Genomic DNA, 26,488 nt, shown 5'->3' with positions numbered 1-26,488 from the left:
ATGCTTACCATGTTGGCGTATATGACACTGGAACCACTCATGCAACCATTGTCTAGATGTGTCTCTTTCGGTTCAAAACTGTGAATTTCAGAGATGCACTGCTCTCAAAGCATAAAGATGCCGTATCAGACTCAACACCTGGCTCAACAAATCATACAGTTCGGTGCAAGTATTTTATACGGCTTTCATATGCAAATTCAAGTGAGAGAAGTATATTGGTAATCTATATTTCAGATGGAAACAGGAAAACGAAGTGTGATTTTAGAGGTGAATACCTTATCCTCCACCTCATGGATAAAACAGTCGCCGTCAGATGCGTGGTGAAGTGGTGGCCACCATGCGATCAATACAAACAGAAACAAGCACACCACTGCCCATCATATTTTGGGGGAAAATATACAGTAGTGCTCTCCGGCGTTCATTCTTTGTTCTGTGTTTTATTTTCTCTTCTTCTTTGCCATTCTGGTTCTTGTCAGGCATCGTCAAAAGTTGACGAAGGGAAAAACAAAGTAAAGTAAGAAAAGGGGCAACAGACGCCATGGCGTGAGCTGTGAGCACAACAATTCCTGTCACCGAATTTTTACAGCTTGGTCGAGCTTTCACTTAAGCCCCTTTTTCACCACATGCCGACATCATCATTGGCTGCGATGCGGTGTCGGTGGCGGCGGCGCGACCGCAGAAGGCATCCCGACAGACGGCACTCCCACCGCGGATGACGAAGTGGGCCACCGACTGCGTGCTGGACGCCCGCACGCGGTTCTCCTCGCACAGGAACTCCCTGGAGCACGCCCGCTCTCTCCCGCTCGTAGTCGTGCACCAGCATGTCCGTCGAGGCGCCCTCCTCCTTCCGGGCCCGTGCCAGCATGCCCGCGGTGAAACCGCCGACATCCGACCCGACGACGACGCCGCGTACCTGCGATCATCAAAACTGGACGAGATTCAGGGAGCTGCTTCTTTCGCTCGAGCGAGAAATCTGATTCCCCCAAAACGAAAATTGGATCTTGGATGCCCACCCGCGCGGGCCGTCGATGAGGATGACGTCCTAGGCAACGTCGTAGAGCTGGTTGGGGAGGTCGTTGATGGTGGCGAGGCGGCAGGCGGAGAAGAGCAAGTTCTGGACGGGGCGGCACTCGACGGCGTGGGCGGCGCACGCGGCCTCGACGAGGTCCAGGAACCCGCGGACCGTGGTGGTGTAGGCCACGTATTAGGCGGAAAAAAATTATATGAGACCAGGTCTCACGGGCTAGCAGGTGAGATCCACCCTGATGGATGGCACGTGGCATTCATAAATCATAAAGCATCTAATCTCTCTCCCCTGATTTCAAGTAAGAGTGGGATAGATGCTTTGTGATTTGTAAATGCCACGTGTCATTCATCAGGGTGGGTCTCACATGCTAGCCCGTGAGACCTGGTCTCATATAATTCTTTTCTGTATTAGGCCGCCAGCCCTCGATGCGAACACGTACCCCGGCAGCCCCGGCTCCGCCTCCCCGCCTCGGGACCGCATCTTCCGAGCGCCGCGTCGCCTCCCCGCAGGTTGGACGGATGGACGAACATGCTATTAGTACCACCTCGTTTATATTACGATTTTGTCTATACGAATCGTAAAAGCGTATTACGACTGGGGAAGCGTATTGTGATGGTGAACCCATGGAGTCAATCCGTGCTTTATTATATAAAAATAAATAATATATGTAATATAATATATATAAAAAATAATAATAATATATATATAAGGAAAGATATATGTCAGCATAATCCGAGTGCAAAGCATGCATCCACAGTACAATCTGGGCGTACGTACCTGAAAACCGTGACTTTTATCAAAAAAAGGTTTCCCCGCTTTGTATTCCAAAGCAACCAACATCGATACAGGATCGCTGGGGCGAACAGTACAACAAGCCCAAAAAAAAGAAGAAGAAGCAAATGCCAACAACGGCAGCTCGGCAGAGCGCGGATGACCCGCCACCGCTACGCCCACCAGACACAAACCACTACAACCCGAGGCTCCGGACCACCGCGTACAAAACAGCACCTTCAAGAAGGAAAGCGACGCCGACGACGCTGCTGCCCGGACATGTCCTAGGGTTTCCCCGGCACGCGGAGGGAGGTGGGGGATGGATATCACCGACACCCTCCAGGAAGGAATGGTGGCACCCGCAAGTGTCACTGCATCGGGGCCGAAGACCGGCAAGGATTTCTCCCGTACTCCAATCCCCACCGCCCCACGGACCGGAGCCGACCAGCCAGACCGCCGCCCACCACCATGCGCCATCGCGGTTGCGCCGTCACCTACGCTGCCTCACTGCGAACACCAACACGAGGCCAAGAGGACCGGGGAGAAGCGCCCCGCGGAGGGAGAAGCAGCACCGAAGCCGAACGGGAGGGAACCACCTCCACCGCCGTCGTGCGGGGGGCCAGAACCTCCGGCACCGTCGCGGTAGCCGTCTGGACGCGGCAGCAGGGCATGCCAGGCCACCCCTGGCCCGGCCAGGCCCGAAACGGGCCCACTAAGCCCCGCTGCCACACTGCAGCAAGCCGGCGATGGCGCCGCCAGCACCCTGTCGCTCATCGTCTCTCCTCCGCCTCCCGGAAGCCACGAAGCAGACCCGCCCCGCCGCCGCGTCACCCCGCCGCCAACGGCGACGCCGCCGTCCAGAAGTCCGTCCCCGCTCGCGCCGGGAGCCCCCGCCGCCGCGCTGGACCGCCGCCGCCTAGAAGCACCGCCCGGGATCGCCCCGTCCCGCGCCGGCGGACACCCGAGAGGGGAAAAGCCAGGGGGCTGCCGCCACCAGCGTCGCCCGCGGCAGAGAGGAAGGGGGAGGGAGAGGCGCGCGGGGGAGAGGGCTGGGCACGGCCGGCCGCCCGCGGGGGCGGCGCGGTCGCGGGAGAGGAGAGGAGGGGGAGAGAGTAGCCCCCCTCTTCCACGCAAGAGTCCCAAACCGTGACTTTTCACAGTTCCACGCAACATCCTTCCTTAGATAGGGCATGAGCAGCACTAAGAGCCATGCAAGATTGCATATTTTTAAGAATTATATAAGCACCTAGACTTACTATTTATGTTCTCGATAAACAAATTCAAGTACACCATAAAAAAATGTGAAACACATTGTTCATGGTGAATATTTTCCTTGCATTCAAGCGCACCACCTTGTAACTCCTACTTTTTTGGGTAAATAAAGTTATGGTGCAGAAACTGGTGCCTATATATAATTTGCACCCTCCATTTCAAAATATAAGGTGCATTACTTTTTCCAAAATTCAAACCTCTCAACGTACATATCTAAATTACAAAACACATAGAATATGAAAATACTTTTCATGAAGAATAGGACGGCAACGACTTTGTATTCTAGATATTGATTTTTCTCCTGTATAAACTTGATCAAACATAAAGATATTTGACTTTTTAGAAAATTTGCACACCTTATATTTTGGAATTGAGGGTTCAATTTATTGGCATACCTCTAGTTAATGAATGGAAAACATAAAAACTGAGGTACATGCACTAGGAGGAACTAAAACTCTGGAGGAAGAAGCCACATGCAACAGTTACGGCCATTACCAGCATCCCACCTGCGGTAATGGTATCCCCGTGATATGATCCTCTGCAAGTGATGCACGTCTTCACTTTTCCGGCAATACACAGTGCAGCTTCCGATGTACAACTTTGGTAAGCACACCACATGGTGGTGGAGAGAGGCGTCTTGCTCGGAGTAGTAGATGCAGTTCCTATCCACCCCACCGCGCCGGTCCATCACCGACACGGGCACCGCCTTGGAGCAAGCTGGGTCAAGAAACAGGGTGTAGTCATCCAAACTCATCACCTCTTCCCACATTTTGTTGTCATTGGCGAGCTCAAAGACCCTGAAAAATTTAGTGCTATGGTCGTGACTTTCGGGTAAGACCTCCACCGCTATTGCTAGCTTGCTATGCGGTTGGAAGATGTATCTTGGGTGGGACGTCACCTCCAACGCGTGCAAGGCATTCATTTCGATGTTTAGGCGGTGGATTGGGCTGGCCACCGGATTACCGTCTTTGTTAATGTTGATGCCAAACTTGAAGAGTGCACCGCGTTGGATGCCACAGAGCTCGCCGTTGCAGAAGGTGATGTCTGTGAGCATGGTGCCCCATCCTTGTGTCGTCCAATCACCATCCGAGGAGCCAACCCTGCAGAGAGCTACAGAGCATAGCTGGGTCATCGCAGCGAGGATGCAGCTGGTCGAGGAAGGGTCCGTGGAAAAGATGACTTTCTTTACGTAGATTAGGCCTGTCAAAAGACCCCTCCACATTGTGGAGTAGTTAGGACAGGCGCACTCGGTTGCGCTCTCTAACTTCTGTTGCGTGGGGACGGGCACCCGAGTGCCGGAGAAGAGGTTCACGACGAGGAGATCGTCGGAGCGGGACACGGTGGCGATCCAGCCGCCGTCATGCGACCCGACGAGAGGTCGCCCCACGGGAACCATTGCAGCGGGATGTGCACGGCCCTGGCGTCCTCGTGGCTGTACGCTAGCGCCTCCCGTTGGCTCGTTCCGCTTCCCGGCGACAGGAGCAGCAGCGGCAGAGCCGGCAGCGGCCGGTGGCACCACGTGGCGGCGCGCCATGTAGTGCAGACGGCAGCAAAGCGCGCCCGTCGTACGCGGAGTTGGCTCTGAGATACACCGTGCCGAGGAGATCATTGGGGAGGTCGGCCCACCGCCATCCGTCGCCGGCCATCGCTGTTAAATCGCGACTGTGGCAGATTGGATCGGTGTGGTTGTTGGCACGAAGGCACGATCGATCTCGGGTCCGTGGAAGGATCACCCTTATATATATATATATTTTTTTTGCATCGAAGTTCGGACTTTATTCAAAATAACAGTAGTCGGTTACAATCTGCCCGTAGGCTGGGTCGGATAAAATCCGGGCTGCTCTCTAGCCAGCATTCCGTCCCATCAAGTGTACAGGCACGCTGAGCACAAAGATGGGCCGGCACATTTTGTTCCCTACCAACATGTCGAACCGAAAAAGAAATAAAAGTAACCCTTAATATAGGAGGCAGCAACGCACAACTACGTATTCCAGGTTTTTTTCATGGGCTTTTTCTTTATAAAACATAGTGACCCTTATATATACGCACATACACTCATTTCATGGGCTCTTCTTCTTATTGTTGTTTTTGTTCTAGATTATGTTTAATTTATCGGGGCATCAGTGGGTGTGTCTACAGGAAAATAGTGGAACGACTATTTAGAGAATTTTTTTCAGAATTTCAATACAGTTAAAGGTCGTGTTGGAAAAATACAACGTAATTGAAATTGATATGAACTTATGGATGGAGTAAAAATCTACCCAAAGAACTAGAAGAACTAGTTGAACAAAAAATTAGCATGTGAAATAAGTACAAAATCGCTAGTGAAAATAGTATTCATGGAAGGAGTATTGAACAATTAAGGAACAAAAGGTACTCGTGATTAATGTGAATTTAAAAATTCAAATAGTCTTGTTCTGGAGGGTTCCTTTGCAAATGGCACATCAATTCATATGATTGTATGTTAAAAGAATATTCTCTTCGAAAACTATAGAAGGAAAAACATCTTTAATTAGACACTTCATGACCAGCATCCAACGGTCTAAAAGCCAATTCTTGAGCCTACCTAGGTCAGCCATAGGATCATTGGCTCGCCTCTATGCCGATTATGTGCAGGCGGTGATGTAACACTAGCTAGTGGCTAGAACCATGAAAAACCTAGTTGTTTTTCTATTATTTTCTCTTTCTGCTTTTCTTGGCATATTCTGAGTGGACTAGACTAAATTTGTTAATTTGTAGGTCAAGCTTCACTCAATGTCATTGTTTTTGCATGGTTTGTACTTACCCATGATGGGTTTTGTACAACTGACCCACTTGAATGTCAACTATGTACGATGGGTACAACATTAAAATAAAGTTCTTCGGGTCAATTCGTGTATAAACAAGGTAGTTAATTCTTGTCATAACCGGTCACCAGCACCAGCAATACAGTGCACATACCGATCATACAATCTCAGGCAAGAACTCGCAATTCGAGCTAGGCCATGTTGTGGCAATTGGTAGCCAATGTTGCTGCTGCGATGGTGGTCTTTTGTGCCATCACATTTGTTGGCGCCGCTGCTCAGGTGACTCTGCCAACGGTTGCGACTCTACCCAAGGAATTCAAGGTGATGGCAGCGGGTGTACGGTCCATGGGAGGGACCAGGTGGTGTCCTTCTCCGGTACCGCGGGAAAAGATGTCATGTGCGACAAGTGTTGCCCCCACAGCTGCATCATCATGTGCCCCAGCTGCAAGACGTTCTGTAGTGAGTATACCTAGGATAAAATTTGATACACACATTTCCTACGTAAGTGGCAATGCAAGTATTTAGTTAATGTGTACCTTTGAAACGATGTTATACATACATGTCACGATGATGCACAATATGAATTACCAACTTTCTCCCTCGAGTGTGTGATGTCTACCCGTGGTGTCTCATGTGGTGACCGGCACTTCACCGGTGGCCACCAGAACGACGTTTGCTTCAATGGTAGAAGGACCAAGATTTCAGCATCATCTCTGACACCGACCTTCACATCAACGCCCACCTCATTGGCAAACGCAATCCCACCATGAGCAGTAATTTAACCTGGATTCAGGCCCTCGTCATCTGCTTTGCCGACCATCGTATCATCATGGGCGCCAAGAAGACCTTGGAGTGGAACAACAGCGTGAATCGGTTGAAGATGGCATTCGATGACGAGCCCATCAACATCCCAAACGTGCTCCGTGCATGGTGGGAGTCCGCAGTGTGACACGCCGACGACTACAAGGACAGACACGACCAACACTGTGACCTGTCAGGGTGTGCGGCTCAATGGAGTGTTCAACATTATGAAAACTGTGACAACATTGCATAGCTTGGGATCGGTTCCAAGTTTTACGACCTCACCAATAACGCCCATGGCATTCGCTAACTATGTCGACATATTCGTCACCGACCGTACCGTTGATAGGTTCGGCCGCCATGCCGACATTTCATGGGCCGCATAGTTGAATTAGTAGTTTATACTACAATAAGTTTATGCGTGTAAAACCAAAATTAGAATAAGTTTATATGTGTAAAACCCAAAAAAAAAAAGGTGGTGCCACAGGAGTGTAAGCCCCGTTCTGTTAATCCAATTAGGACCAAGTGAATAACTGTGAGATTAGCCAATTGACCCAGAGCCGGCCCCCTGTGATTGGGCTCCACACTCGTCTCAGCCCCCCGCCGAGGCAGGGAGAGCCGGCTCATGGGCCGTCCACAGGACCAAGTGAATAACTGTGAGATTAGCCAATTGACCCAGAGCCGGCCCCCTGTGATTGGGCTCCACACTCGTCTCAGCCCCCCGCCGAGGCAGGGAGAGCCGGCTCATGGGCCGTCCACGTCTCCGTGGGCGCATCGCTGCGCATGGGGCCCGGGGACTTTCCAGGGCTGGTTAGGCCCGCTCACTTCATCCTGTGGCTAGTGCTCACTCAGGCGCCAGCTCCGCCTTATAAACCGGGTGGAACTCCCCTCGGCTAGCGGTATGGGACTAATCTCAGCGACCGGCACCGCCCTCCTGCCAAGAGTATATGGGCCATGGCCGCTGAGCGGCTCCAAGTCCAAACCCTCGCTGCCCATTAGGGTTTCTCTCCAGCCGCCCATGGCCACCGCCGCCGCCGCCGCCGGCGACGCGACCCGCCGTAAGCGCGGGCGGGGCGGGAAGGGGCCGAACTCGGACCTCTCCCGCACCCTCACCGACTGCACCCGCCGCGGGGACGCCGCGGCGGCCATGGCCGCCTTCGACGCGGCCGTGTCCGGCCCCGACGCGGCGCCCGACCTCCGCCTCGCCGCGCACCAGTACAACCAGCTCCTCCACCTGCTCGCCTCCGCCGACCGCGCCGCGTTCCCGGCCCACCCGGCCGCCGCCGCGCGCCGCGTGTTCGCGCACATGCTGGGGGCCGGGGCGCCCCCCTCCGAGGCCACCATCACCTCGCTCGCCCGCGTCGTCGCCGCGGACGCCGAGGGCGCCGACGAGGCCTTCGGGCTCGTCTCCACCATGCGGGAGAAGTACGGCCTCGCGCCGCGCCTCCGGTCCTACAGCCCCGTGCTCGCCGCGTTCCGGCGCGCCGGGGAGGCTGGCAAGGCCTACGCGGTCGAGACTCACATGGCGGCCTCGGCTGTATCGCCGGAAGAGCCTGAGCTCGCCACGCTCCTTGAGGTGAGCGCGAAGGCCGGGGACGCAGACAAGGTGTATGAGTATATGCACAAGCTGCGGCGAGCCGTGGGCTGCGTTAAAGAGGAGACCGCAGAGGTGTTGGAAGGGTGGTTCCGGAGCGACAAGGCGGCAACGGCTGGTAAGGCTGAGTGGGATGTGTGTCAGGTGAAGGATGCCATTGTGGCGAACGGCGGTGGGTGCCATCAGCTGGGGTGGCTCCAGAGTGGCCTGTGGACGGTGCAGCGGGTGAAAGTTGGGGCAGAAGGCAAGTGCGCCGGATGCGGATGCTGCCTAGCTTCTGTTGATATTGACATGGAGGATACACAGAAGTTTGCTGACTCTATTTCTGGGTTGGCCCTTGAGAGGGAGACCAAAGCAAATTTCAGCCAATTTCAGGTGCATATCTCTGCCCCTTGTGTTTGACTCCCTAGCTAACTTGGAACATTGCATATTTTGTTAAATGTGGTTAGTTTCTGTAGTTTACTGGTAGTTGTGATAGGCAGAGCAGATATGTGCTTGATTTTATTTCAATTAGTAGCTGGCATCATGTGATTTACAAATAACTTATTTGAGAAAACTAGACTTGAGGTCATATACCGTGGCCAAATTCAATAGGTTTATATGATAAACTTATTCGTCTATGTTAATTTTCACCCCTGTTTATAGAACTACAATTGTGTTAACAGTTTGAGTCATCCTTCAAGACCTTGTGGTTGAATGTCATGTCTGCACAACAATTGCTTACTGAAGTAACTGGTCCTTAATATGTACTCCCTCCGTCCCGCATTACTTGTCTTAGATTTGTTTAGATACGGATGCACCAGACAAATCTAAGACAAGTAACTTGGGATGGTGGTAATACTAGTTAGGGGAATCCATAATTTTCATATGATTAAAGCATGACATTCTCCTGGAGATAGTGCGGCTCCCTGTTTTGTGCAGATAACCGCTTTTGGTGATATACTGTGGCCAAATTGAATTCTTATACAATTAGCTTCTTCATCTAAATTTTCAGTTTGGTCTGTAGAAATTGAACTACTGTTGTGTTAACACACTTGAGTCATACCTAAAGGGTAATGACCTTGTGGTTGGTTGCCATGCCTGCGCAATAACTGCTTGCTCAAGTAACTGGTCCTACAGGTAGTTAGTGAAATTCATAACAATTTCATATAACTAAAATATGACAGTCACTAGTCTAGAATCTAAAGCTAGCTAATGAAAAACGGCAACCAAATTAGCGTAAATTATGATAGGCAGAGCACATATGCACTTGGTTTTACTTCAATTAGTAGCTGGCATTGTATGATTACTAGGGACTAATTTGTGAAAACTATACCTGAAGATAGTGCATGGCCCTGTTTGTGTAGACAACTACTTCTGGTGATGTACTGACACACTGTAGCCAAATTAAGTAGGGTTGTAAATTAAGTTTCTTCAATTATTCGTTTATAGTAACTGAACTGCAGTTGTCTTAAAACATTTTAGTCACCCTTAAAGGCCTTGTGTTTGGTTGCCATACTACGCAGTAATTGATTGCTCAAGAAACTGGTCCTAACCCAGAGTTAGGGGAACCCACAATTCTCATATAACTAAAGCATGACATTCACCTGTCTAGGAACTAAGGTAGCTTAAGGAAAGATGACAATCAAATTATGTTTCATATGCTGTATTTATTTGTCCGTTGCTTTTATTTGGACACATACGTGTTTATAAAGTTCTGAACATTGTTTTTTCCTTTTACAAGCTGAAATTTTGACTTCTGTAGGAGTGGCTGGAAGCACATAAAGAATACGAAGCTATAGTCGATGGTGCAAATATTGCACTTTATCAACAAAATTTTGCTGAGGGCGGTTTCAGCTTAGTTCAGGTCTGTGCATCATCCTACACTGTATTCTGACGTGCTGTCACCACTGAAGTAATTTGTACTAATCCATGTTCCATTTGTCATACTTAATATAGAGCAGTTGGATGCTGTTGTAACTGAGCTACGAGATAGATATAATGGGAAATGGCCCCTTGTTATACTACATAATAAACGCATCGCCAAGCTTATGGAAACTGCATCCAATAGGCATCTTATTGAAACTTGGAGAGTAAATGGAGCATTGTACACATCGCCAAGTGGGTCAAATGATGACTGGTAATGTTCCCCACTTTCTAGCTGCAGATATTCTAGTACTTCTTGTTTCACATTGGTAGTATGCTTCAGATATTAATCCAAGTTCAAGTTCACCTTATTCTGAGGTGGAAGTGCATCTCTCACCCTGAACTGCATATATTGACTAAGATGTGAAATTAGGTTGTTGTTGATTCTCAGCATCTTACCAACTGTTGTGTTTCCTGGGTTTGCTAAATATATGTGATATAACTTTGCAGGTATTGGCTATATGCAGCAATTGGATTGAACTGTTTGCTCGTGACTAACGATGAAATGAGAGATCACATATTTGAGCTCCTAGGATCATCGTCCTTCTTCTACAAGTGGAAACAAAGACATCGGGTGTGCACTGCAAAACTTATGAATCATATAACCCACTCCTATTCCTATTTATTTGTTAATGTGCTAATCTAATTGCAATTGCAGGTCAAGTACACTTTTAATAAAGGGAAGGCGGTGCTTGTTCTGCCACCCCCCTATTCTTCAGAGATTCAAGTAAGTAACCAAGTTAGGTTTATATAGAACTTACTATCATTGCCGGAATCCGGGACAGGATCCTGGCATGTGCCGATGTTGGAACGTGCTGTTACTGATGTTATCTTCATTGCAGGAATCTGAGACAGGATCCTGGCACGTGCCAATAGAGGAGAAATCTGGCGACGAGAGAGCTAGGACCTGGCTTTGTATTGGCAGGACAGATCTCACCAAACCACCCCCTGAACCTCCGGTGGCCAACGGAGTTGCCCAGGATTTATCTCCATCTGAGGCATCTAATGGGGCCGGGCAGAGGCAACCTGAAGAACAGGCTGCACCAGTAACTGGCAAAAGAAAGGATAGAGATTGACGCCGCTGCCATTTGCGGGCAACTGAAGCATGCCGTATTTCTGCGACACGCTTTGTTCTGCGTCCCGCTATAGTAGTCCAGGAACAGGGATGCAGTGTTAGCGACATCCCTGACAGCCTGTTTGTGTTTTGCAAGCATTTGTAAAGCACACCTGACTTGTGCGCAGCTGTGCACCAATTTGGTCCAGTTTTCATGGAGGTTTTTTGGCAAAAAGTACTGCATTGGTTCAAATTATAGTGTTATAATCCATGATCACATTGTACAACAGTGGGAGGTTAAACTGGTTATACCATTTATTTTCCGTGCAATATTTTTTTTGGCAATGATAGTGTGAACAGCTGAACAAGAACGGCCATTGAGCTATTAGGATGTCTATTTGATTTTTCTTGTTTGATCATTTTGCAGAGTCTTACCTGCAGGCTTTAAAGCACCTGCCTGTCAATTTGTTGCTAGATCATTGCCAGAACCAGATGCAATGTATTTTTAGGGTTGCAGCTCTTAATTTAGGAAAATGTTCCAATTCAACCGGATGATTTCACGTTTCTCCAAGCTGCCTCGAGGTGGTGACACGCGTCCCTATGGGACTGTTGTACCGCTCGGCGGATGCAGCAGCCGGTGATGCTGCAAACCAGATGCTGCAAACCACCCCCTGTCGCGGCAATCGACGTTGTTGACTTCTCCCTGTGCTTTAAGCAACTGGCGGTGGTGATGTAGACAGGGGCTCGCCGGCGTTGCGATGAAGCATCATGAGGGTCCGGGAGGGGGGGGGGGGGGGGGGGGATTGAAGTTCCGGTGGAGTTGCGTTAGAGCGCCGTCTGTGCTTCAAGCAAGTGGCGGTGATGTACGTCTGTGCTTCAAGCAAGTGGCGGTGATGTAGACAGGGGCTCGCCGGCGTTGCGATGAAGCATCATGAGGGTCGGGAGGGGGGGGGGGGGGTGGTTGAAGTTCCGGTGGAGTTGCATTAGAGCGTCGTCGGAGCTGCAGTGAAGTCGGAGCGCCACCAGGGTGGGTGCTGTCGGTGCTACCGTGGACAACTTCGTGGTGCTGCCTGATCCTGTGGATGGGAGTGTCTGATCAGACGGCTATGTGGCGACTTAAATTTGTAACAAATCAATCGGCTGATTTGTAGCAGCCGCCCTTAATCCTTAATTTAAGCGTGCCTACGTCAATTGGAAACTTACAGATAAACCGGTGATCCGCAACAAGGGGATACAATTAGCTTCAGGAATTTAAGTTATAAACAATCTCAAGGAAATTGTGTTAATTTGTATTATTGCTTGGGAAATGATTTTCAAAGCCAGTGCTCTTGTCTTAAACCAGATTGGATATGCAACAAAAACTGATACTATGATCAAGACATTATTCAGAGGCCGAGCTGAATATCCATACATTATTAAGAGACTGCACATTCAGATGTCAAGACCTAAAAATCTACATTCAGTTTCTGGTCAATGTCCGAGAACATCTCGAAGAAAGCTTTGAAGTGCTTGTATGTCGTGTCTATGTCTTCTTTGCCACACATTTCCCGAACGCTGCAAACCGATGCAATAGTGGTCAAATACTTGTAATGCAACACAGAAATGCAGGAAGAACCATGATGCGGAAGGATATAAATCAAAGCTATGATTGCCATTTGTCTACCATTTGAAATTTCTAAGTACGACATTGTGTATGTGAAAAACTGAAAACAGAAGTCATATTAACTAATCTTTTCCAATTTAAAAAATTAAAAGGCTAGGTCTGAAAGCACTTTATACATCACATTGCATGCTGAATCAGTGTGCAATAACTAACAGGTGCAAAGAAGAGAAAGCTGAGCATACCTGTGCATGGAAAGCTGAGGAATACCACAATCAACAGTCCGTATGCCGACACCAGAAGCAAGTATGGGACCGATAGTTGAGCCACAACCCATATCATTCCTTACAACAAATTCCTGTAGGGCATTCATTGCATCACTACCATTTCTCAAACTCACTCACATACTCGAAAGACAACAAATTTATATCTCATAGTTAAATAAAGAGTGAGCAAATGGGTTGTCATTAGCTTCACTAAGCCACCAGAAGGAATGTTCTAACTGTTCTTTAAAAGCAAAGAAGTCGAAAAATACCTGGACGGGAAGGTTATGAATTCGAGCTATTTCTTTGAAGAGAAAAGCTGTTACAGCACTTGTGGCATAACGCTGGTTAGCATTATGCTTGATAACAAGTCCTTTTTGTAGTTCTGGTCTGTGGTACTCTTCATGCTTGTCTGGATAGTTTGGGTGCAGGGCATGAGCCATATCTGCGGAAACTGAAAGGGCGAACAGAGTTCAATCACACGCTATACCCAACAGACAGTATAGACATGAATCCTACCAAGGAAAGAAGAAGTTAGTGCACGCTCTAAAGCCCCCTCCCCCATGGACTGATGCATCAAGGAGTCAACAATTCGTCTCATGGCCTGGAATATGGTTGGTGCACCTGCCCCTTGCATCGAATTTGAACCAACCTGAACAGTGTCATGTTATAACACGAGGAAGAAGAAGCCAGGCACAGAAAACAAACAAGGACACCCTAGATAGTTCTAATTCAAAAATCCTTTGTGCAGATGTTTTGAATAACTACATCATTAAGAACTGCTCTTAGTCCAACAACCAGCGATAATTCATGTGAAATTGAGCAACTACCGAGCTATAACTTATCAGTGATATTTCTCATTAACAACCACATTAAGCTTAAAGCCATCAAAACAGGCTCCAAACGAGTATTATGAATCCAGGATATGCATACCAATCAGAGAAGAACTTTGTTCAAATACCTCTTCGTTATCAAACAGAGCAATCATTCTTATACCCTTCTCGTTGGACAAATCTTCTGGCATCTTGGAAGAGTCCATGAGGGATTTAAGGGCACAGTAACATGAAGCGAGATTATCCAATCTACCAGAATAAATGAACTCATTCTTCCCCCCACCAAGGCAGCTAGGTTGGGTATCACACACGTTCAACTCCATACCAATAATTTCATCTGATCCACAACCGATTTCTTCTGAAAGAACCTGTGGATCGGCAAGTTGGATATAAGTGCAATTTGAAGCCAGCTTAGCAATCTAAAACTGAAATCTTGCTTCAATGACGGGCAAAAGAAAAAGGATAGAGTGCGGAGTTACTTGCAATAGTAGTGGATGATGGACAGTCTTTGTGGAACTTGAACCTTTTTTGTCATCAAAATTGACAGTGGTCTCTTCACATTTTGTTGCAAGAAGTGGAGCCAGATGACTCTCTAGATTAGGCTTGAATCCTTCAGAATTCACTGTGCTAAAAGGAAAATAACTCAGTCAGCTACACATGGAAGGGCCAAATAAAATTACAGTTAAACAGGTCATCAACAGGAACAAGTTACTAGATGCTTGGCAGCAAGCTCAATGAATTTGAAATGATGTTACACAGATAAGCTTTCAACAACTGAGATGTAGATAAATGGTGGATTATGGGTAAAATGAAAGAATGTTACAATGGATAAACCCAGTTAAACGGGACATCAACAGTCTACTGGATGCATTGAAAGAATGTTACTGGGATAGGACTCAAATACCATGACATGGACAATTTTTGTACTTATTATAGAAACAAGCAATCGTTAAACAATGGAAGGGCCACAGAGGACAAATGAGGGAAGAAACTATAAGAGGACATGATACTATAAGAGATGTATAAAACTCTATTGCTGGCGGGAGGGTAGAAACTACATGACAGATTGCATTTTAGCTCTCAGAGGACAAATGAAATAGAATAGTGATAAAAAGGGCATGAGAAATAACCGGTCGAGATGTATAGCCAGTGTTGGTACGCGAATGAGTGGTCTGTTCACTTTGACAAGCTTATGCTTAAATGAACCATCTGGAGCCTTGAGGATGACTCGCCCAGCCAAAGTTAGATCTCTATCAAACCATGTGTGCCACAACCCACCTCCATATGTCTGTACACCTACCATTTGATGGCCGGATTTGATGGAAGCAGATCTCGGTTTCAGCTTGAGGCATGGACTATCAGTGTGGGCTGCAATTATATTGAAACCATTACCAACTCTGTACCTGCAGAATAGAACAAAGGCATTTCCATGTCTTTCAGATTAAACATGCACTAACGACAGTCTCACAATCGCAAAATTTTGATTTGAAATCACGTTTTTGGTACTGAGCATGAAATATTAGTTCGAAACTCATAGTACGTTGCCATGGGATACCACCCAGCAACCCAGAGCTTTTACAGATCTTCGAAGTTAGCACGAATACAAGCATGAAAAGAAAACTAAATTCTAATGTTGTCATGACCTCTTCCCCTATTACAGATATCTAAATCACTTAAATACTATGGTCATGCTTTATGCTACAACAGAGGTTTGTTTGATCAGATTGAATTGCCAAAATTTAAGACCTGCACAGCAGGTTAACCAACAAATATCGAGTGATAACACGATTGCACTGTCAGTATGGAGGAGCGGAGCTCTTCGAACAAACTCACTTTTCCCCGACTGCAAAGGCGACCAGGCAGGACATGTTGCGCGTGAAGAAGTAGCGGCCACCTGGCTGCAGGTTCCAGTCGTCGTTCTCGCTGAGCAGCTCGAACCCCGCCGCGAGCAGCTGCCTCTTGGCCTCGGCTGAAACAATGGTCAACACAAACAAACAGGACGGAGTAAGCACTTGAATTCGCACCAACAATTGCCTAAATGCCAGGGCCCATGGTGCGCCGAATTCGCAATAAAATGTAGCAGCATTCGGTGGTAAGGCCGGAGAGCTCCCGGTGAGGAATAGGACCGAACAGGTTGAGGGCCTCGCGCACGCGGAGCGGAGAGGGGACGCCTGGCGTGGCGTGGCGTGGCGTGGTGTGGGTTATAAAGCAGAAGCTGAATCACTCACCGGTGGCGTGGAACTGCGTCCACGACTCGTTGAGGTAGTCAAGCAGGCCGCCGACGATGGAGGGCGAGGGGGAGGAGGGGGCGGCGGGGTGGTTGGAGCAGAGGAGGCGGGAGGCGGGTGCAGCGGGTCTGGTGGTTGGGAGGGCGCGGCGCCAGGGGGAGGAGAAGGCGGCGAGCGGAGCAGGCGGCGGCCGGAGCAGGTGGAGGCGGAGCAGCGCCATCGGCGGCGAGGTACGGAGAGGACGACGCGATGGGTGAAGCGCAAGCCGGTAGCTCCGTCCAGCGGTCCACGAATCCAGCCACGTGCCAAGTCAGGCTACACGTAGTAATAATCAACAATAATCTTTGATAGTATTTTAATAGAAAAATAGCATTTCAATATGATGAATAATATGTTGTGGCTAGGTTAGGGTTTTCTTAGAGATTTTTGGCCGGGATGGGTGAAAATTTGTGGACGGATAAGGCCGGGAATTACACGGGGTCTACTACTAAGGCCTTCACGGATAACGCACGCAACGGGCGCGGATAATCTTATCATCCCCATCTCCGTGTTGCGGGTAATGTATTTGACCCGCCAGCTTCTTCGTGGACATGAAAGCTGGCACATCCCTATCCCCTATGGAGTAATTACCCACGGGACGCGGGTACCATTTAACCATTGCCAGCTTCAGCCTTAAGTTTCCAAAAGAATCATGTGGGATTTCTTGTGCAAGAGGTTAGAGGACCGAAAAACGTTAGCCAACCAGACCCCAAACCCAGCCCATACACTCTGTGTTGTTTGTCACCCCACATATCCAATTTATATGCGGGGCAAAGATTAGCCGTTTACACCTTGGACAAACGGATAGGACCCGCATGCAAACCACCGGGCAGGTCATCAGTTTGGTGAGGACGCATTCATGCCATCGCTCTGGCGAAGGGGTCAAATTCGGTTATTTAAGCTGGGCGGCGAGGGTATACACTAGACGCCCCATTTTCCTTCCCTCCCCCTCCCCCCCCCCCATCTGTGTCCCCACAGCTTCCCCATTTATATCCAACCTGTTGGAGATCGTTGCAGAAATTAAAAAAAATTCTACGCATCACCAAGAACAATCTATGGAGTCTTCTAGCAACGAGAGGGAAAAGAGTGCATCTACATACCCTTGTAGATCGCGAGCGGAAGCGTTCAAGTGAACGGGGTTGATGGAGTCGTACTCGTCGTGATCCAAATCACCGATGACCGAGCGCCGAACGGACGGCACCTCCGCGTTCAACACACGTACGGTTGGGGAAGACGTCTCCTCCTTCTTGATCCAGCAAGGGGAGGGAGAGATTGATGGAGATCCAACAGCACGACGGCGTGGTGGTGGAAGCAGCGGGGATCTCGGCAGGGCTTCGCCAAGCTCAGCGAGAGGGAAAGGTGTCACGGGAGGGAGAGGGAGGCGCCAGGGGCTTTTGGGTGCTGCTCCCATGCGCCTCCCCACTATATATAGGGGTGGAGGGGCTGGTTTCTTGCCCTCCAAGTCTATTGGGGCGTTGGCAAAGGTGGGGGAAAGAAATCCCATCATTTCCCTTCCTCACCAATTGTTATCCCCCTTTTTTAGGGATCTTGATCTTATCCCTTCGGGATATGATCTTATTCCTTCTAAGGTGGGATCTTGGTGCGCCTTGACCAGGGGTGTGGGGCCTTGCCCCCACTACCCACGTTCATGTGGGTCCCCCCATGCAGGTGGGCCCCACTTCGGAACCTTCTAGAACCTTCCCGGTACAATACCGAAAAATCCCGAACATTTTCCGGTGGCCAAAATAGGACTTCCCATATATAAATCTTTACCTCCGGACCATTCCGGAACTCCTCGTGACGTCCGGGATCTCATCCGGGACTCCGAACAACTTTCGGTTAACCGCATACTAATATCTCTACAACTCTAGAGTCACCGAACCTTAAGTGTGTAGACCCTACGGGTTCGGGAGACATGCAGACATGACCGAGACGACTCTCCGGTCAATAACCAACAGCGGGATCTGGATACCCATGTTGGCTCCCACATGTTCCACGATGATCTCATCGGATGAACCACGATGTCGAGGATTCAATCAATCCTGTATACAATTCCCTTTGTCAATTGGTACGTTACTTGCCTGAGATTCGATCGTCGGTATCCCAATACCTTGTTCAATCTAGTTACCGGCAAGTCACTTTACTCGTACCGTAATGCATGATCCCGTGACCAAACACTTGGTCACATTGAGCTCATTATGATGATGCATTACCGAGTGGGCCCAGAGATACCTCTCCGTCATGCGGAGTGACAAATCCCAGTCTCGATTCGTGCCAACCCAACAGACACTTTCGGAGATACCCGTAGTGCACCTTTATAGCCACCTAGTTACGTTGTGACGTTTGGCACACCTAAAGCACTCCTATGGTATCCGGGAGTTGCACAATCTCATGGTCTAAGGAAATGATACTTGACATTTGGAAAAGCTCTAGCAAACGAACTACACGATCTTGTGCTATGCTTAGGATTGGGTCTTGTCCATCACATCATTCTCCTAATGATGTGATCCCGTTATCAATGACATCCAATGTCCATAGTCAGGAAACCATGACTATCTGTTGATCAACGAGCTAGTCAACTAGAGGCTCACTAGGGACATGTTGTGGTCTATGTATTCACACATGTATTACGATTTCCGGATAACACAATTATAGCATGAACAATAGACAATTATCATGAACAAGGAAATATAATAATAACCATTTTATTATTGCCTCTAGGGCATATTTCCAACAGTCTCCCACTTGCACTAGAGTCAATAATCTAGTTACATTGTGATGAATCGAACACCCATAGAGTTCTGGTGTTGATCATGTTTTGCTCTAGGGAGAGGTTTAGTCAACGGATCTGCTACATTCAGGTCCGTATGTACTTTACAAATATCTATGTCTCCATTTTGAACATTTTCACGAATGGAGTTGAAGCGACGCTTGATATGCCTGGTCTTCCTGTGAAACCTGGGCTCCTTGGCAAGGGCAATAGCTCCAGTGTTGTCACAGAAGAGAGTCATCGGGCCCGACGCATTGGGAATAACTCCTAGGTCGGTAATGAACTCCTTCACCCAGATTGCTTCTTGTGCTGCCTCTGAGGCCGCCATGTATTCCGCTTCACATGTAGATCCCGCCACAACGCTTTGCTTGCAACTGCACCAGCTTACTGCCCCACCATTCAAAATATACACGTATCCGGTTTGTGACTTAGAGTCATCCAGATCTGTGTCGAAACTAGCATCGACGTAACCCTTTACGACGAGCTCTTCGTCACCTCCATAAACGAGAAACATATCCTTAGTCCTCTTCAGGTACTTCAGGATATTCTTGACCGCTGTCCAGTGTTCCATGCCGGGATTACTTTGGTACCTTCCTACCAAACTTACGGCAAGGTTTACATCAGGTCTGGTACACAGCATGGCATACATAATAGACCCTATGGCCGAGGCATAGGGGACGACACTCATCTTTTCTCTATCTTCTGCCGTGGTCGGGCATTGAGCCGTGCTCAATTGCACACCTTGCAATACAGGCAAGAACCCCTTCTTGGACTGATCCATATTGAACTTCTTCAATATCTTGTCAAGGTACGTACTTTGTGAAAGACCAATGAGGCGTCTTGATCTATCTCTATAGATCTTGATGCCTAATATATAAGCAGCTTCTCCAAGGTCCTTCATTGAAAAACACTTGTTCAAGTAGGCCTTTATGCTTCCCAAGAATTCTATATCATTTCCAATCAACAGTATGTCATCCACATATAATATGAGAAATGCTACAGAGCTCCCACTCACTTTCTTGTAAACACAGGCTTCTCCATAAGTCTGTGTAAACCCAAACGCTTTGATCATCTCATCAAATCGAATGTTCCAACTCCGAGATGCTTGCACCAGCCCATAGATGGAGCGCTGGAGCTTGCATACCTTGTTAGCATTCTTAGGATCGACAAAACCTTCCGGCTGCATCATATACAATTCTTCCTTAAGAAAGCCGTTAAGGAATGCCGTTTTGACGTCCATTTGCCATATCTCATAATCATAGTGTGCGGCAATTGCTAACATGATTCGGACGGACTTCAGCTTCGCTACGGGTGAGAAAGTCTCATCGTAGTCAACCCCTTGAACTTGTCGATAACCCTTAGCGACAAGTCGAGCTTTATAGATGGTAACATTACCATCCGCGTCTGTCTTCTTCTTAAAGATCCATTTGTTTTCTATCGCTCGCCGATCATCGGGCAAGTCTGTCAAAGTCCACACTTTGTTTTCATACATGGATCCTATCTCGGATTGCATGGCTTCAAGCCATTTGTCGGAATCTGGGCCCGCCATTGCTTCTTCATAGTTCGAAGGTTCACCGTTGTCTAACAACATGATTTCCAAGACAGGGTTGCCGTACCACTCTGGCGCGGAACGTGTCCTTGTGGACCTACGAAGTTCAGTAGGAGCTTGATCCGAAGTACCTTGATCATCATCATCATTAACTTCCTCTCTAGTCGGTGCAGGCACCACAGGAACATCTTCCTGAGCTGCGCTACTTTCCGGTTCAAGAGGTAGTACTTCATCAAGTTCCACTTTCCTCCCACTTACTTCTTTCGAGAGAAACTCTTTCTCCAGAAAGGACCCGTTCTTGGCAACAAAGATCTTGCCTTCGGATCTGAGGTAGAAGGTATACCCAATGGTTTCCTTAGGGTATCCTATGAAGACGCATTTTTTCGACTTGGGTTCGAGCTTTTCAGGTTGAAGTTTCTTGACATAAGCATCGCATCCCCAAACTTTTAGAAACGACAGCTTAGGTTTCTTCCCAAACCATAATTCATACGGTGTCGTCTCAACGGATTTCGACGGAGCCCTATTTAAAGTGAATGCGGCAGTCTCTAAAGCATAGCCCCAAAATGAGAGCGGTAGATCGGTAAGAGACATCATAGATCGCACCATATCCAATAGAGTGCGATTACGACGTTCGGACACACCATTTCGCTGAGGTGTTCCAGGCGGCGTGAGTTGTGAAACTATTCCACATTTCCTTAAGTGTGTGCCAAATTCGTGACTCAAATATTCCCCTCCACGATCTGATCGTAAGAACTTTATTTTTCTGTCACGTTGATTCTCAATCTCACTCTGAAATTCCTTGAACTTTTCAAAGGTCTCAGACTTGTGTTTCATTAGGTAGACATACCCATATCTACTCAAGTCATCAGTGAGAGTGAGAACATAACGATAGCCACCGCGAGCCTCAACACTCATTGGACCGCACACATCAGTATGTATGATTTCCAATAAGTTGGTTGCTCGCTCCATTGTTCCGGAGAACGGAGTCTTGGTCATCTTACCCATGAGGCATGGTTCGCACGTGTCAAATGATTCGTAATCAAGAGACTCCAAAAGTCCATCTGCATGGAGCTTCTTCATGCGTTTGACACCAATGTGACCAAGACGGTAGTGCCACAAGTATGTGGGACTATCATTATCAACCTTACATCTTTTGGTATTCACACTATGCATATGTGTAACACTACGTTCGAGATTCATTAAGAATAAACCATTAACCAGCGTGGCATGACCATAAAACATATCTCTCATATAAATAGAACAACCATTATTCTCGGATTTAAATGAGTAGCCATCTCGAATTAAACGAGATCCTGATACAATGTTCATGCTCAAAGCTGGCACTAAATAACAATTATTGAGGTTTAAAACTAATCCCGTAGGTAAATGTAGAGGTAGCGTGCCGACGGCGATCACATCGACCTTGGAACCATTCCCGACGCGCATCGTCACCTCGTCCTTTGCCAGTCTCCATTTATTCCGCAGCTCTTGCTTTGAGTTACAAATATGAGCAACCGCACCGGTATCAAATACCCAGGAGCTACTACGAGCGCTGGTTAGGTACACATCTATAACATGTATATCACATATACCTTTGGTGTTGCCGGCCTTCTTGTCCGCCAAGTACTTGGGGCAGTTCCGTTTTCAGTGACCACTTCCCTTGCAATAAAAGCACTCAGTCTCAGACTTGGGTCCATTCTTTGTCTTCTTCCCGGCAACTGGCTTACCGGGCGCGGCAACTCCCTTGCCGTCCTTCTTGAAGTTCTTCTTACCCTTGCCTTTCTTGAACTTAGTGGTTTTATTCACCATCAACACTTGATGTTCCTTTTTGATCTCCACCTCCGCTGATTTCAGCATTGAATATACCTCAGGAATGGTTTTTTCCATCCCCTGCATATTGAAGTTCATCACAAAGCTCTTGTAGCTCGGTGGAAGCGACTGAAGGATTCTGTCAATGACCGCGTCATACGGGAGATTAACTCCCAGCTGAGTCAAGCGGTTGTGTAACCCAGACATTTTGAGTATGTGCTCACTGACAGAACTATTTTCCTCCATCTTACAACTGAAGAACTTGTCGGAGACTTCATATCTCTCGACCCGGGCATGAGCTTGGAAAACCATTTTCAGCTCTTCGAACATATCATATGCTCTGTGTTGCTCAAAACACTTTTGGAGCCCCGGTTCTAAGCTGTAAAGCATGCCGCACTGAACGAGGGAGTAATCATTAGCACGCTGCTGCCAAGCGTTCATAACGTCTTGGTTCTCTGGGATGGGTGCGTCACCTAGCGGTGCTTCTAGGACATAATCTTTCTTGGCAGCAATGAGGATGATCCTCAGGTTCCGGACCTAGTCCGTATAGTTGCTGCCATCATCTTTCAGTTTGGTTTTCTCTAGGAACGCGTTGAAGTTGAGGGCAACATTAGCGTGGGCCATTTGATCTACAAGACATATTGTAAAGATTTTAGACTAAGTTCATCTAATCAAATTATTCAATGAACTCCCACTCAGATAGACATCCCTCTAGTCATCTAAGTGAAACATGATCCGAGTCAACTAGGCCGTGTCCGATCATCACGTGAGACGGGCTAGTCAGCATCGGTGAACATCTTCATGTTGATCGTATCTTCTATACGACTCATGCTCGACCTTTCGGTCTTCCGTGTTCCGAGGCCATGTCTGTACATGCTAGGCTCGTCAAGTCAACCTAAGTGTATTGCGTGTGTAAATCTGGCTTACACCCGTTGTATTCGAACGTTAGAATCTATCACACCCGATCATCACGTGGTGCTTCGAAACAACGAACCTTCGCAACGGTGCACAGTTAGGGGGAACACTTTCTTGAAATTATTGCGAGGGATCATCTTATTTAAGCTACCGTCGTTCTAAGCAAATAAGAGGTAAAACATGATAAACATCACATGCAATCAAATAGTGACATGATATGGCCAGTATCATATTGCTCCTTTGATCTCCATCTTCGGGGCGCCATGATCATCTTCGTCACCGGCATGACACCATGATCTCCATCATCATGATCTCCATCATCGTGTCTTCATGAAGTTGTCACGCCAACGATTACATCTACTTCTATGGCTAACGTGTTTAGCAATAAAGTAAAGTAATTTACATGGCGTTATTCAATGACACGCAGGTCATACAAAAAATAAAGACAACTCCTATGGCTCCTGCCGGTTGTCATACTCATCGACATGCAAGTAGTGATTCCTATTACAAGAACATGATCAATCTCATACATCACATATATTTCATTCATCACATCCTTTTGGCCATATCACATCACAAGGCATATGCTGCAAAAACAAGTTAGACGTCCTCTAATTGTTGTTGCATGTTTTTACGTGGCTTCTATAGGTTTCTAGCAAGAACGTTTCTTACCTACGTAAAACCACAACGTGATATGCCAACTTCTATTTACCCTTCATAAGGACCCTTTTCATCGAATCTGATCCGACTAAAGTGGGAGAGACAGACACCCGCTAGCCACCTTATGCAACTAGTGCATGTCAGTCGGTGGAACCTGTCTCACGTAAGCGTACGTGTAAGGTCGGTCCGGGCCGCTTCATCCCACGATGCCGCCGAATCAAGATAAGACTAGTAACGGCAAGTAAATTGACAATATCGACGCCCACAACTGCTTTGTGTTCTACTCGTGCATAGAAACTACGCATAGACCTAGCTCATGATGCCACTGTTGGAGATCGTTGCAGAAATTAAAAAAATTCTACGCATCACCAAGAACAATCTATGGAGTCTTCTAGCAACGAGAGGGAAAAGAGTGCATCTACATACCCTTGTAGATCGCGAGCAGAAGCGTTCAAGTGAACGGGGTTGATGGAGTCGTACTCGTCGTGATCCAAATCACCGATGACCGAGCGCCGAACGGACGGCACCTCCGCGTTCAACACACGTACGGTTGGGGAAGACGTCTCCTCCTTCTTGATTCAGCAAGGGGAGGGAGAGATTGATGGAGATCCAACAGCACGACGGCGTGGTGGTGGAAGCAGCGGGGATCTCGGCAGGGCTTCGCCAAGCTCAGCGAGAGGGAAAGGTGTCACGGGAGGGAGAGGGAGGCGCCAGGGGCTTTTGGGTGCTGCTCCCATGCGCCTCCCCACTATATATAGGGGTGGAGGGGGCTGGTTTCTTGCCCTCCAAGTCCATTGGGGCGTTGGCAAAGGTGGGGGAAAGAAATCCCATCATTTCCCTTCCCCACCGATTGTTATCCCCCTTTTTTAGGGATCTTGATCTTATCCCTTCGGGATATGATCTTATTCCTTCTAAGGTGGGATCTTGGTGCGCCTTGACCAGGGGTGTGGGGCCTTGCCCCCACTACCCACGTTCATGTGGGTCCCCCCATGCAGGTGGGCCCCACTTCGGAACCTTCTAGAACCTTCCCGGTACAATACCGAAAAATCCCGAACATTTTCCGGTGGCCAGAACAGGACTTCCCATATATAAATCTTTACCTCCGGACCATTCCGGAACTCCTCGTGACGTCCGGGATCTCATCCGGGACTCCGAACAACTTTCGGTTAACCGCATACTAATATCTCTACAACTCTAGCGTCACCGAACCTCAAGTGTGTAGACCCTACGGGTTCGGGAGACATGCAGACATGACCGAGACGACTCTCCGGTCAATAACCAACAGCGGGATCTGGATACCCATGTTGGCTCCCACATGTTCCACGATGATCTCATCGGATGAACCACGATACCGAGGATTCAATCAATCCCGTATACAATTCCCTTTGTCAATCGGTACGTTACTTGCCCGAGATTCGATCGTCGGTATCCCAATACCTTGTTCAATCTCGTTACCGGCAAGTCACTTTACTCGTACCGTAATGCATGATCCCGTGACCAAACACTTGGTCACATTGAGCTCATTATGATGATGCATTACCGAGTGGGCCCAGAGATACCTCTCCGTCATACGGAGTGACAAATCCAGTCTCGATTCGTGCCAACCCAACAAACACTTTCGGAGATACCCGTAGTGCACCTTTATAGCCACCCAGTTACGTTGTGACGTTTGGCACACCCAAAGCACTCCTATGGTATCCGGGAGTTGCACAATCTCATGGTCTAAGGAAATGATACTTGACATTTGGAAAAGCTCTAGCAAACGAACTACACGATCTTGTGCTATGCTTAGGATTGGGTCTTGTCCATCACATCATTCTCCTAATGATGTGATCCCGTTATCAATGACATCCAATGTCCATAGTCAGGAAACCATGACTATCTGTTGATCAACGAGCTAGTCAACTAGAGGCTCACTAGGGACATGTTGTGGTCTATGTATTCACACATGTATTACGATTCCGGATAACACAATTATAGCATGAACAATAGACAATTATCATGAACACGGCCATTTTATTATTTCCTCTAGGGCATATTTCCAACACAACCTTCCTGTCCGCCATAGTATGGCAGAAGATAACATATTACAAAATGCTCATGCCCGAGCGCTAGGTGGAAATCATGCGGGAAATGCCCGCCATCGAGATATATCGTGTTGCTCGCCTTGCAGAGGAGGACCACATGTCGGAGCTAGGCATGAAGGTGCCGGAGGTTGAGCTCGGTAGATTCAGCATGGAGGAGGCGGTGACGGAGTTCCACCTCTACCCAAGACGTGGAGGCGGGGCGTGGAGTGCCTCGCGCCTAAGCGCTGTTGGAGGCAGTGAAGCGGGCATTGCCACCTTTGCGACGTTCATTGCCAATTTCGGCCTCATGGTCGAAAACCATGACATCTTGAAGTCACTCTAGTCCGAGCTAGAGGTGAAGGCGAACCGACAACGTATAACACGAAGAAGAAAAATTAACTATTCCTACTGAGTTATCAGTTATCAATTTCTCATTCAAAATCTCGTAGGCTACAAACCATCAAAACAGACTGGAAGAGTTATGAATCAGAGCACTTCTCCTTTATCGAACAAAGTAAAATCATCCTTTGTACCGTCGGGTTATTC

General features: G+C 48.0%; 2 protein-coding genes across 2 annotated transcripts; one reads left to right on the top strand and one right to left on the bottom strand.

Annotated features, from left to right (window-relative positions):
- Window positions 1-7,543: 7,543 nt before the first annotated feature.
- LOC123080936 (proteinaceous RNase P 2) lies at window positions 7,544-11,555 on the top strand. Its single transcript, XM_044503886.1, has 6 exons — window positions 7,544-8,626; window positions 9,996-10,097; window positions 10,195-10,370; window positions 10,607-10,730; window positions 10,815-10,883; window positions 10,999-11,555. Exons 1-6 carry the CDS (start codon window positions 7,559-7,561, stop codon window positions 11,230-11,232), a joined length of 1,773 nt encoding a protein of 590 aa, XP_044359821.1. The 5' UTR covers window positions 7,544-7,558; the 3' UTR covers window positions 11,233-11,555.
- A 923-nt stretch (window positions 11,556-12,478) lies between these two features.
- On the bottom strand, window positions 12,479-16,438 carry LOC123080935 (probable aspartyl aminopeptidase). The gene is made up of 9 exons (XM_044503885.1): window positions 16,135-16,438; window positions 15,740-15,875; window positions 15,037-15,309; window positions 14,386-14,533; window positions 14,035-14,274; window positions 13,593-13,725; window positions 13,346-13,527; window positions 13,056-13,168; window positions 12,479-12,764 (listed from the first exon to the last, which is right to left on the bottom strand). The coding sequence occupies exons 1-9, from the start codon at window positions 16,352-16,354 to the stop codon at window positions 12,656-12,658; spliced, it is 1,554 nt and encodes a 517-aa protein (XP_044359820.1). The 5' UTR covers window positions 16,355-16,438; the 3' UTR covers window positions 12,479-12,655.
- Window positions 16,439-26,488: the final 10,050 nt, after the last annotated feature.

This window comes from Triticum aestivum, chromosome 3D (genome assembly GCF_018294505.1).
Source record: "Triticum aestivum cultivar Chinese Spring chromosome 3D, IWGSC CS RefSeq v2.1, whole genome shotgun sequence".
Classification (NCBI taxonomy): domain Eukaryota; kingdom Viridiplantae; phylum Streptophyta; class Magnoliopsida; order Poales; family Poaceae; genus Triticum; species Triticum aestivum.
This window is presented reverse-complemented; position numbering and strand designations above follow the sequence as displayed.